At 53.4% G+C, this 11,706-nt stretch overlaps 3 protein-coding genes across 3 annotated transcripts in view; 2 read left to right on the plus strand and 1 right to left on the minus strand.

Moving 5' to 3' along the window:
• Positions 1-1,679: 1,679 nt before the first annotated feature.
• On the plus strand, positions 1,680-2,904 carry ETH_00026385 (uncharacterized protein; the record flags this gene model as incomplete). The annotated part of the gene is made up of 2 exons (XM_013373698.1): positions 1,680-2,583; positions 2,849-2,904. The coding sequence occupies 2 exons, from the start codon at positions 1,680-1,682 to the stop codon at positions 2,902-2,904; spliced, it is 960 nt and encodes a 319-aa protein (XP_013229152.1).
• A 668-nt stretch (positions 2,905-3,572) lies between these two features.
• ETH_00026390 (la domain-containing protein, putative) lies at positions 3,573-7,468 on the minus strand (the record flags this gene model as incomplete). Its single annotated transcript, XM_013373699.1, has 6 exons — positions 3,573-3,962; positions 4,296-4,874; positions 5,328-5,504; positions 6,026-6,113; positions 6,638-6,867; positions 7,115-7,468. 6 exons carry the CDS (start codon positions 7,466-7,468, stop codon positions 3,573-3,575), a joined length of 1,818 nt encoding a protein of 605 aa, XP_013229153.1.
• A 3,622-nt stretch (positions 7,469-11,090) lies between these two features.
• ETH_00026395 (zinc finger (C3HC4 type) / FHA domain-containing protein, putative) overlaps positions 11,091-11,706 on the plus strand; it is a gene marked incomplete at both ends in the record, with an annotated part of 3,324 nt that continues 2,708 nt past the window's right edge. Inside the window, one exon of the mRNA XM_013373700.1 lies at positions 11,091-11,544. Coding sequence (XP_013229154.1) covers positions 11,091-11,544 — 454 coding nt within the window. The remainder of the gene's footprint in view (positions 11,545-11,706) is intronic.

Below are 11,706 nucleotides of genomic sequence, written 5' to 3' on the forward strand. Positions count from 1 at the left end.
GCTGCAGCAGCCACAGCTGCAGCAGGCCGGGTGCGGCTGCTGCTGCTGGTGCTGCTGCTGCTGCGTTGTGTTCTGCTGCTGCGTCGTGTTCTGCTGCTGCTGCTGGTTTTGGGTGTGCGTGTGCTGCCGTTGCTTCTGCGGCTTCCGCTGCTGCTGCTGCTCCCGGGGCTCCCCCCGGCCGCCTCCGCCGCTGCTGCAGCTGCTGCTGCTGCTGCTGCTGCTGCGGCTGCGCAGGTCTGCGCTGAAGTTCATGGCCGTGGCCTGCGGAGCAGCAGCTCTGTACCCCCGCTTCGCCCCCTGCAGCGAATGGGACAGCTGCGCAGCGCATGCAATTTTGGCTGCATGCGGGGGCGAAGTTTGCTGCTGGGAAGACGCAGCAAGGGGGGGCCCCCGGGGGCCCCTCAGGTACAACAAGTGCTGCTTGCTGAACCCTTTTTTTGTGGCCCGCGGGCGTCTCCGGCCCGGGGAGGCCCCCGCGCCCCCCCCGCTGCCCCTGGAGCCCACAGCTGCGCACAGCAGCAGCAGCAAACTGCAGGCTTCCCAAGACGACCAGCAGCAGTTCTCTAATCTCCAGAAGAATTGATGTGGAACGCGAAAAAAACGGCCCCGGGGGGTCCCAGGGGGCCCCCGGGGGCCCCGGGGAACCTCGGGGGTGTACAGACAGCTGTTGCTGCTGCTGCGGGAACGCCTGGGGGCTTGCTGCTGCTGCTGCAGCAGCAGCAAAAGGAGTTTATCTGCTGTTGTCTTCTTGAAATGGTGCAGTTGGGCTTCTATTTGCATTTATTTGTTTATTTTTAGTTGTGGCTGCTTTTATTTATTCATTTGAACTTGTTTTTGCTTTTACTCCGGGGTGTCGCTGCAGCTTAGCTTTCCTTGGGCGTCTTCTCGGGCCGCTGCCGGAGGCTCTTGTGGACAAAAAGTGGCGAAAATGGGAATATTTGTTGCAATTATAATGTGAAATATTAAACATTAGCCATTAATTCAATTATAATCTCAAATTAAAATTAAAATTAAACAGAACGGCCGCTTCGACGCCTGCTGCAGGCTTTCTCGGGTGTACTGACACCAGACAGCAGGTGCAGCGGCGACTGCAAGACTTGAGAACAACAAATGAATAACATTCATCTATAAGAGAATTGAAAGAATTAAAAGAACAACTAGAAGTGTTTTAGACTTTCTAAGTGAATAAAGGATAAATGGAAAGTAGCGGTGAGCCAGACACTCGAGGTTCCCATTATTCGAATGCTCACTCTAGGGCTTAGGGTTTAGGGTTTGCAAAACCTTTTCCTCGGCCTGAATTGTGAAAAGTGTTCTATTCCTTTATCATATTTTGTTTTTTTAATTAAATCATTTAATTTAATTTTATTTATTTATTTATTTCTCCGGAATTTCGGTCTCTTCCCCGCGAAGGAGCTCACTCTCCAGCCCCGGCACTCGGCTGCATGCGCCGGGTGCTTTTTGTGTGACTACAGCCGAATTGAATTGAAATTAGTCTTTTTAAATATTAAATTTCCAAAAATATTTTATTATTTATTTAGAAAAACAAATGGCCGAAGATTTCAAACCAAAGCCAGACTCGCCGCCTCTGAGGTGTATGTACACCTCAAGTGAGCACATGAACCGCCAACTCATCCCCCAAATTTTTTGTCATTTCTTTTTGTTCTTGTCATCACCTTGAAATGAATGCCTTCCTAGGCCCCCAGCCTTCTAACAGAAGTAGCAGCAGCAGCAGCGCAGCAGCAGCAGCGGAGCCCACGTGCCTGGAACTGAACCAGCTCTGTGAGCCCCGGGGCCCCCAGGGGGCCCCCGGGGGACCCACAGATGCAGCAGCTGCTGCTTCTGGGTTTTTCCCGCAGCTGCTGCTGCAGGTTGAGGGCCGATTTCGTGCTGCTGCTGCTGCTGCAACCAACACTTTGGGTGTATGTACACTCCCCGCCCTCTTCCTGGGCGGAACTCTCTTTGGCGTTGTAGCAGCAACTCTTTCCTATCGAGCGCGCATGCGTGTCCTCAACAAACGCCTTCCTGCTGCTGCTGCTGCTGCTGCTGCAGCGCCTGCAGCAGCAGCCCCAGCAGCACCACCTGCAGCAGCAGCAGCAGCTGGAAGAGGAGCCCCGCCCACGCTGAACAGCCTAAAGCCTGAGCTGCTGCAACTTCCTTCCAAATCTGCTGCTGCTGTCATAGCAGCAGAGCTGTCTAGACACCGCAGAAGCAAAGTGTGGGGTGACGACGACGAAGACGAGGGGGCCCCCGTAGGGGCCCCGCAGCAGCAGCAGCAACAGCAGCAGCAGCAGCAGCAGCAGCGGCAGCAGCCTGCGTCTGCTGCTGAGTTGTTTACTGCTAGAGAGCTTGCTGCTCTCTTTTTTCTGCCTGCTGCTGCTGTTGCTTCTGTGTTTTCAATTGCCTGGATTTACCTCAAGACCCAATGCGGCGTAGCCAATGTAAGTGCTGCTGCTGCTGCTGCTTCTGCTGCTGCTGCTGTTGCTGCTGCTGTCGTTGCTGCTGCTGTTGCTGCTTCTGTCCTTGCTGTTATTGCAGCAGCTGCTGCTGCTGATGCTGCTTTTGCTGCTGCACTCGCGCCTGCCCGTTGCCGCCACTGCCTCTGCTGCTGCTGCTTCATCAAAATAAATAATTGAAATAAACTAAAGATAAAGGAAATAATTAAAATAAATAATTAAAATAAATAATTAAAACAAAATCAAATTTGCTGTTTGTCTGCAGCTGCAGCACTTCGTGGAAACCACAAAATGGCTCACTGGAAACGGACCGCCCCCGCGGCACCCCCAAAACCCTAAACCCTAAACCCTAAACCCTGATTTTAGAGCTGCTGCTGCTGCTGCTGCTGCTGCAGCTGGAGCTTGCTATGAAGGCGTCGCCTCAGTTGAGGTGTACGTACAGCCCAGCTGAATATATATTTATATTTTTAAAATAAACTTTTTTTTAAAATGAATGAATACAATTAATTTCTATTATTTACTTTTTACTTTTTGTCGACTCCTAGCCGCGAGCTGCCTCTTCTAGCCAGCTGTACATACACCCCGCTGCCGCTGCAGCAGCCGCACCGCAGCAGCAGCAGCAGCGCGAAGCAAGAAAAGAAGGCAGCAGCTGCCAGTAGAAAGCAGAAATAAATAAAATGAATTTTCATTCCACTAAAACTCCAAAGGCCCCCAGGCTCCCGCCCTGAGGTGTACGTACACCCCGCGCCCAGCTAGCCAGCAGCTAGCCACTAGCTAGCCCTGGCCAGCAGCTAGCCACTAGCTGGCCACCAGCTAGCCACTAGCTAGCCACTAGCTAGCCAGCAGCTCGTGGGCGCTTGTCAGCTAGCTAGCCAGCCGTCTAACTGACAGCTGGCTGGCGAGGGGCGAACCAGTAGCTAGCTAGCTGTTAGCCAGTAGCTAGCCAGCCAGCTAGCTAAATAGATAGCTAGCTAGCTAGCTAGCTAGTGGCTAGCTAGCCAGCTAGTAGCTAGCTAGTAGCTGGCTGGTAGATAGCTGGTAGCTAGCTGGTAGGTAGCTAGCTACCTGGTGGCTAGCTAGCTGATGGCTAGCTACGTATGATATGTGCGCAGGCAGCTGTTACGCCTTGGACTCTTCGGCAGCAGCTGTGCTGCTTGCTGCTGCTGCTTCTGCTGCTGCTGCTTCTGCTGCTGCTGCTGGTTCTGCGGCTTCTGTCTGGGCCTTGCTGTCGCCGCCGCTGTGCTCCTCGGTCTGCTGCTGCTGCTGCTGCTGCTGCTGCTGCTGTGGCTGCTGCTCGTCCTGCGGCTCGTTCGTGTTCTTCTCGTCCGTGGCGGCAGCCGCTGCTGCTGCTGCTGCTGCTGCTGCCTTGCGCTTCTGCTGCTGCTGCTGCGCAGCGTCAAAAGCAGCAGCAGCAGCTTGGTACCGCTGTTCCAAAAAGGCAGCAAAAGCTTCCGGCTCTACTGGCGGGTTTTTCGAAAGTTCCGAAATGCACTTTGACACCGAGAAGTCCTGCAAACAACACACCCACTCCTCAATGGCTAGCTAGCTAGCTAGCCTAGCTGGCTAGCTGTTTAGCTAGCTGGCTAGCAAGCTAGCAGATTAGCTAGCAGGTTAGCTAGCTGGCGAGATAGCTGGGAAGCTGGCTAACTAGCTGGTTAGCTAGCTGGCTAGCTAGCTGCTTAGCTGGCTGGGTAGCTAGTTATCTGGCTAGCTAGCTAGTGGTTAGCTAGCTAGTGGTTAGCTAGCTCGCTGGCTAGATGGCTGTTTAGCTGGTTAGACTGTGCCTCAGCGCCTGCTACCGCTTCCCTCCCCGCTGCTGCTGCTGCTGCTGCTGCTGCTGACCTCTGCATCTTCCTCATTTGTCTCCTTGTGCCTCCTAATAACAAAGAAGCACTTCGTGCCGCTGCCTTCATTCCCGGGGGCCCCCTGGGGGCCCCCCTGACCCTTCTCGCCCTCAGTACCCCCTTGGGGGCCCCCCTGCCCCTCAGTACCCCCCTGGGGGCCCCCCTGCCCCTCAGGGGCCCCCTGGGGGCCCCCGTTCGCCTGAGGGCCCCCGTTCGCCTCGTTCTCCCCCTGGGGCCCCCTTTGGGCGCCCCCCTGGGGGGCCCCCTGGGGGCCCCCTTGGCGGGCCCCCTTGTGGTGGAAGTCGACTTTGATGGCCACGGGGGCCCTCTGGGGGCCCCCCAGTTTGTGGGCCCTGTTGGGGTGGTAATTGAGGAGGGCAAAGACAGCATTTTCAGCAGCAGATTTGGACTTGAGGAAATTTCCAGCAGAAGTCTTTTGAATTAAATCTTGCATGCATTTGGCCAAGTGCCCCACGCTGCTGAAGCGGAGGCCCCCCAGCTGCAGCGGCAGCAGCAGCAGCTGCCGCCGGTACTGCTGCAGCTCCTTCTCCCGGCTCGCCCGCACCCGCGGCGGCAGCTGCAGCAGCAGCAGCAGCAGCAGCAGCAGCAGCAGTAGCAGCAGCAACGGCGGTGCAGCAGCAGCAGGGGAACAAGAGGGTCTTCTGGGCACGACTTTGCAGAAGATACACTGTGGCTACAGCTGGGATGCAAGGTGGCTAGCTAGCTAGCTGGCTAGCTAGCCAGGATGGTGCCCCACACGCCTCTACCCCCCCTAGCTCCCCGCTGTCTGCTTATCTAATGGCAAGCACATTAACATTTAGCCCACCTAGCTAGCTAGCTAGCTAGCTAGATGGCTAGCTAGCCAGCTAACCGGCTAGCTAGCTAGCTAGCTAGCCAGCTAGCTCTCTAGCCAACCAATCAGCCAGCTCTCCAGGCAACTAGCTAGCCCCCCCCCATCCCTCCCACCCTCCCAGCCCCCCACCCAGCTAGCCAGCTAGCCAGCTAGCTAGCTAGCTAGCCATTGGCTCACGTCGGAGTTAACGGCGGCGCGGACTTCCTGGGGGCTCATGAGGGCCAGCGTGGCCTCGGCGTTGGCTAGCTGGAGCTGCAGCGGCTTTTCTAAAAGGGCTTTATCGCCTTTGAAGCTGCCCAACCAAACTGTGCACTGCTGGTTCTTATCAACCCGCGAAACGTAGCGAATTTGCACCTGAAAGCCGCAAAAGACCCAGAAAAAACCCTTTTTCGCCGTTCTTTTCTATTTATTTTGATATTTTTGTTTGTTTTGCTTTGTTTTGTTTTGCTTTGATTTATTTCGCGTTTTTCTGCTCTTTTTTGGCTTATTTCGTTCGTTTTCTGCTTTGTTCAACTTCGCCGTCTGCGTGGCTTTAACCGCAATTGAGGGAGGCAGTGCACGGGTTAACTGGCAGATAAAACCAAACACAAATAAATAAATAAATAAATAAATAAATAAATAAATAAATAAATAAATGATAGATCATGAACAAAGATGAGGTGGGAACAAACAAGGCTGACTTCGCGTGCGCAGGAGCATCGACACCGCAGCACAGAGTGAGGAAGCTGAGTGAAAATTGGAGTTAGAGCCATCAAAATGGATCAAATGAGTTCAAAAAAGCATTTTAAATGAAAATAAATCAAAATTCTGAATTAATTCGAACATTTTAGACCAAAATAAGGCAACAAATTGAACTAATTTGACCAATTTCTCACTTTTGGAGGAAGCTTCTCCCGCAGAGCGTCCTTTATTGCCTGCCAACTCGGCGCCTCCGCCGGCAAGTTGCTCAGCCGGGCCATGCAGCTGCAGCGGAGTGCAGCAGCAAACCAATTATAAAAATAAATAACAAATTGAAACAAGCAGCAGCAGCAATGCAAGCGGCAGCAATGCAAGCAGCAGCAGCAGCAGCGGCAGCAATGCAAGCAGCAGCAGCAGCAGCAATGCAAGCAGCAGCAGCAGCAGCAGCAGCAATGCAAGCAGCAGCAGCAGCAGCACCAGCAGCAGCAATGCAAGCAGCAGCAGCAGCAGCAATGCAAACAGCAGCAGCAGCAGCAGCAATGCAAGCAGCAGCAGCAGCAGCAGCAGCAATGCAAGCAGCAGCAGCAGCAGCAGCAGCAATGCAAGCAGCAGCAGCAGCAGCAATGCAAACAGCAGCAGCAGCAGCAGCAGCAATGCAAGCAGCAGCAGCAGCAGCAGCAGCAATGCAAGCAGCAGCAGCAGCAGCAGCAGCAATGCAAGCAGCAGCAGCAGCAGCAATGCAAGCAGCAGCAGCAGCAGCAGCAGCAGCAGCAAAAGCAGCAATGCAAGCAGCAGCAGCAGCAGCAGACCCGACGGCGTGGGGGTCTTTGGCGAGTCCAGCCTCGTCTTTTTCGCCCTTTTTGAACTTCTTTTTAAGTGGCGGCAAAGGCCCTTGGCGCTGCAGCCACAGATCGCCTGCTGCGTCCGGGTGTACAGACACCGCAGCGCTGTCGCAAAGAGCTGCTGCTATTTCCTCTTTTGTTGCTGCCAAAGCTTTTATTCTGGGGCTGCTGAGCACGAAGCAGATGTTCAAGGACACCTGCGCGCACAAGCAGCACTCACTTCCATTAATTCCAGCAGCAGCAGCAGCAGCAGGCGTGCTGCTGCTGCTGCAGGAGCAGCAGCAGCCGCAGCAGCAAACAGCCGCGGGACTGCAGAGGGAACTGCGCTGAGAAGATGAAATATATGGGCGGAGGGGCAGACACGAGCTGCTGCAGGGGGCGCCGCAGATGTGCGGACATGCTGCTGCTGCTGCCGCTGCTGCTGCTGCTGCTGCTGCTGCTGACCCCCTTTCCTTGCTTCTCAGCCTCCTGGATCTTCTCGTGGAAGAAGGCGTCTGTGGCCAAGTTGGCGTCAGATAAATAATATTCGATTTGGCGTTTTAAAGTGGCTTTGAGTTCTTCTTCAGTCATTTCTTCCCGTGTCTTGAGTTTGGGTGCTGCTGCTGCTGCTGCTGGGCTTTTGCGCGGCCTCTTGGCCGGCCGGGGGCCCTTCCCGCTCCCCTCCTGGCCCTCGGAAGCCTCTGCTGCTGCTGCTGCTGCTGCTGCTGCTTCTGTGGCCGCAGCAGCGGGCTTGGCTGGTTCTGCTGCAGGGCTCGCGCCCGGCTGCGCTGCAGGCGCGCTGGCCTCTTCTGCTGCCATCTTCCTTCACGTAAAGGCCGGAAAAGGGCGAAAATGAAAAGAATTAAAAGGCCAAAAGAATTATTTTTTGTTTTTTGTCGAAAATAAAGAAGAGTAGAACAAAAAGGGGCTCGGAAGGCGCAGCAACGCTTCAGGGGGCCCCGTCGAGCTGTGGGGCAGGCCTCCAAGACCCAAGAAGCAGTAGCAGCACTTTTTTCTCTTTTTCTTTTTTTCTTTTATATTTGTTTTTTATTATTTAATTTTATTTATTCAAATTTATTTACGATTCAAATTCAATTCAATTGGCTCCAGAGAGAGCGTCTTTAACCACGAGTCTGCACGAGCAACAATTCATCTTCATGTCTTCCGAACTGAAGTCGAAAAACACTATCTAGGCTGGATTTGGATCTAAACATGCCATTTAAAGACTCGAAAATGTTTAGTTGATTTATTTAATTTATTTAGGTTTTTATTTTAATTTCCAGAGACGAAAAATTCCAAAAAAAGCTTCATTTAGTGGCCAGGTTATTATGATTTCAGCGCCTCGTCTCCCATTGTTCTCAGCTGCACTTGAACAGCGAAGAATAAAAGGGCTATTTGGCTCGATTTGAATTTATTTATTTTTATTTTAAATGATTTAAATTAATTAATTTAAAATATTCGTTCTGTTAATTCAAATTGGCTCAGATCGCTCAAGTTCAATACAGATAAGCTGAAGCGATTTCAAGAATGCGGAGAGTTGTAGATCAGTTTAGGTCATTTTCAGATGAATTTGAACAAATTTAAATCAGTTAAAATTGATTTCAATAAATAAAATTTAAATTTTATTAATTTCGATGAATTTAAATTAATTTTGAGAAGTTTAAATCAATTAAAGTGTCCATTCCGGGTGAAATAAGATGAATTCAAATGGATGACCAGCGCACAAGAATGAAGCTCAATTTAAATGAATTCAAACGAACCTGAATTATAAAATACAATTTCAAATGAAATTAAACAAGGTTTGAGGAGTTTAAATCAATTCAAATCAACATGAATCAATTTAAACCAATTTAAATCAATTAAAAACAATTTAAATGAATTTGAGTCAATTTGAATCAAGGAAAGAATGCATAAAGACGAACTTAGATCGATCTTCAGCGTTTTTCATGCCAATGAGCCTCAATTTTAATGAATTGAATGGAATTAATTCAATAAAAGTGAAATTAAAACAAATTAATTCACAAATTTGAATTAATTTGGAAAAATTTGATCCATTAAGAAGAGAAAACTGTCGCAACTGGCGGCTGTGCCCTGTGGCCGCAGCCCATGGGCATTTCCTCGCCCAGAGGAGCCCCTGGGCCAGCTGCAGCAGCAGCTGACCAGTGGTTCTTTCTGGTGCTGACCAGTGGTCAGTGGTGCTGCTGCTGCTGCAGTGGTTCTTTCTGCTGCTGGCCAATAGTCTCTGCTGCTGCTGCTGCTGCTGCAGCCAGCAGAAACGAATCCAGCTGCTTTGGATTCAATAGAAGTGCAGCAGCAGCTTGTCTCTCTTTCATTTGATAAAAGAAAACTTCCCCAAGTCATATTTACTTAATTTTTAATTAATGTATAATAAATCTGATTTGCACAGCGCTGCCTTAGACACAGCAGCAGCTGCAGCTGCAGCTGCAGCGGCAGCAGCAGCAGCAGCAGCGCCACCGCTGTAGCGGGACGGAGGCGTCTGGATGCCTCTCAGCGGGGCGAAGTTTTGCTGCTGTGGGCCATCTGCTGCACTTTGTTTGGCTGCAGCAGCAAAACCCCAAAAGAGGGAATTAATTAGAAGGGTTTTGCTGCAGCAGCTGCTGCCTCAGCAGTCTTGCTGCAGCAGCTGCTGCCTGAGCAGTCTTGCTGCAGCAGCTGCTGCCTGAGCAGTCTTGCTGCAGCAGCTGCTGCCTCAGCAGCAACAGCTCGCAGCAGCAGCTAAAGGGCTTAAAGGTTTTTATAGCCCAGCAGTAACAAGATTGCTGCAGCTCCCTGGGGCCCCTTGAAAAGGTGTTTCCTAGCTCCAAACCCTAAACCGCAAACCCTAAACCCTAAACCCTAAGATCTAAAGCCTAAAACCCAAACCCTAATTTAGGTCTTAGAGTTAGCGCGCCTGTGCGCCCTTTTGCTCCTAAACCGTTTGTTTGAAAACCCTATTCTCCACTTGCTGCAGACCTCGAGAACATAAACCCCTAATCTGAACCCTAAACCCTAAACCCTAAACCCTAAACCCTCGGGGCGGCCAGCCTCTCCACTCTCAGCCCCTCCAGTTGCTGCTGCAGCCTCGAGTTTCTCGGCAGCCCCATCGCAGCAGCCAGGGCCAGCAGAAAAGGCTCACTGCTGCTCCCGCAGCTGCAGCTGCTGCAGCTGCTGCTGCAGCTGCTGCTGCAGCAGCAGCTGCTGCAGCTGCTGCAGCAAAACGCCTCGCTCGCTGCAGGGGCCGGGCTGGGCCGCGTTTAAAGACCTCATGAGCCTCAGTGAGGCAGCAGCTGGCTCGTGTGTATGGGCGTGGTGCATGCAACACCAGGGAGTTGGTCGCTGTTTGCTGGACAAGAAGAGTAAAATGGCAAAAAAAGAAAATAAATTAATAAATTTAATTATTTGAAAGTGTTTTGGGCCCTTTTGAACGGCCAGAAACGCCGCAAAGTCGCAGGCCCCACTGTGTGTCTTCCTACGTGTTTCTGCTGCACGCTCCCTGACGGCAGCAGCAGCAGCAGCAGCAGCTGCTGCTGCTCCTCTTTCAACTGAAATGCAGCCAGAGTTGCTGCTATTTATTTAAAACATATTTATTAATCTGTGCTGCTGCGAAGTTTCTCGCAAGCGGCCAGCAGCAGGCGAAAGGGACGGCCAGCTGCAGCCACAGCAACACAGCAGCAGCTGTTGCAGCAGCACAGCAGCAGCAGCAGCAGCAGCTGTGTGCAGACAGACCGTGTGTCGTTGGCTGCGCTCGCGTTAGAGCTTCTCCGTTGCAGCTGTTGCAGCTTTTTTTCATTTTGAATTTAATTCACGAATTTTATTCTTTTTATTTCATCCGTAGCCCTGTATATACAGTAGAGCCCCCCGCGGCAGTCGCTCACCCACCTGCGCGGCCACCCTCCACGAGCAGTTGCTGCTGCTGCTGCTGCTGCTGCTGCTGCTCCTGCAGTTCTTTCTCTTTTTGCTTCTGGGTGCTCCTTCTGGGACACACTCGACAAAGCTTCAGTCCCTTACTTTCCGCCTTTAGCAGGGGCCCACTCTCCTCGGCCCCACCACGCTGCTGCTGCTGCCGCCGCTGCTGCTGCTGCTGCTGCTGCATGCTGCTGCTGCTGCTCCCGGTTCTGTCGCCTGGGGCTGGGACCGCCTGGAGTTGCTGTGACTGTGAGTCGCGCCTTCCCTGCCGCTGCTCCTGCTGCTGCTGCTGGGCAGGGCGCAGCAGCAGTGCACAGAACGAGCTAGCAGCAGCAGCAGCAGCAGAGGCGCAGCACGGCCAGACGCATGCAGCAGCAGGGGCCCTCTGTGCCCCCTCTCGCGGCGCGGCTGTTGTCTCTCGGGGGGCCCGGAGGGCCTGCGCAGGGGGCCCTCAGCGGCAGCAGCAGCTGCTGCTGCTGCTCTTGTGCTGCTGCTGCTGCTGCTGCTGGGTGCAAGGGACCCACCGGAGCAGCTAATGGAACAGCAGACGCAGGAGCGGAGGGCTGGGGCGAAGCCGTCGCGGCAGCGGCTGTCTTGTTTGCAGGCTCGGGAGGCGGGGGGCCCCACAGCAGTGGTTGCTGCTGCTGCTGCAGCAGCAAAGGCAGCAACAGCAGCAGCAGCAGCAGCAGCCGTTGCGCGCGCTGCAGCAGCGGCAGCAGTAGCAACTGCCGCCTCAGCAGCGGCGGCGAACTCCGCCCGGCCAGCGGGGGAGGACGCATCTTGCTGCCCTTCCCCGTCTGCTGCAGCAGCAGCTGCAGCAACAGCAGCAGCAGCAGCAGCAAGGCCCCGCAATGGACCTGAGGGCCCCTGCAGGGCCTCTTTCAGTGACAGGCGCAAACTGCAGCGGCGCGCCCTGTGTGAAGCAGCAGAAGCAGCAAAGCTAGAGCGAGACAGGAAGAAAGAGGAAGCAGCAGCAGCAGCAGCAGCGGGTGCTGCTGCTGCTGCAGCGGAAGCTGCTGCAGCAACAAGCAGCGGCGCAGACGCGAGCGCGCAGACGCACAGAACAGTCACTGAGACTGCCGGCAGCTGCGCTGGAGCCCAACCAGCAGCCGAAGCAGGAGCAGGGGCAGCAGCAGCAGCAGCAGCAGCAA

Source organism: Eimeria tenella, genomic scaffold (genome assembly GCF_000499545.2).
Source record: "Eimeria tenella Houghton genomic scaffold, Eth_scaff17, whole genome shotgun sequence".
Classification (NCBI taxonomy): domain Eukaryota; phylum Apicomplexa; class Conoidasida; order Eucoccidiorida; family Eimeriidae; genus Eimeria; species Eimeria tenella.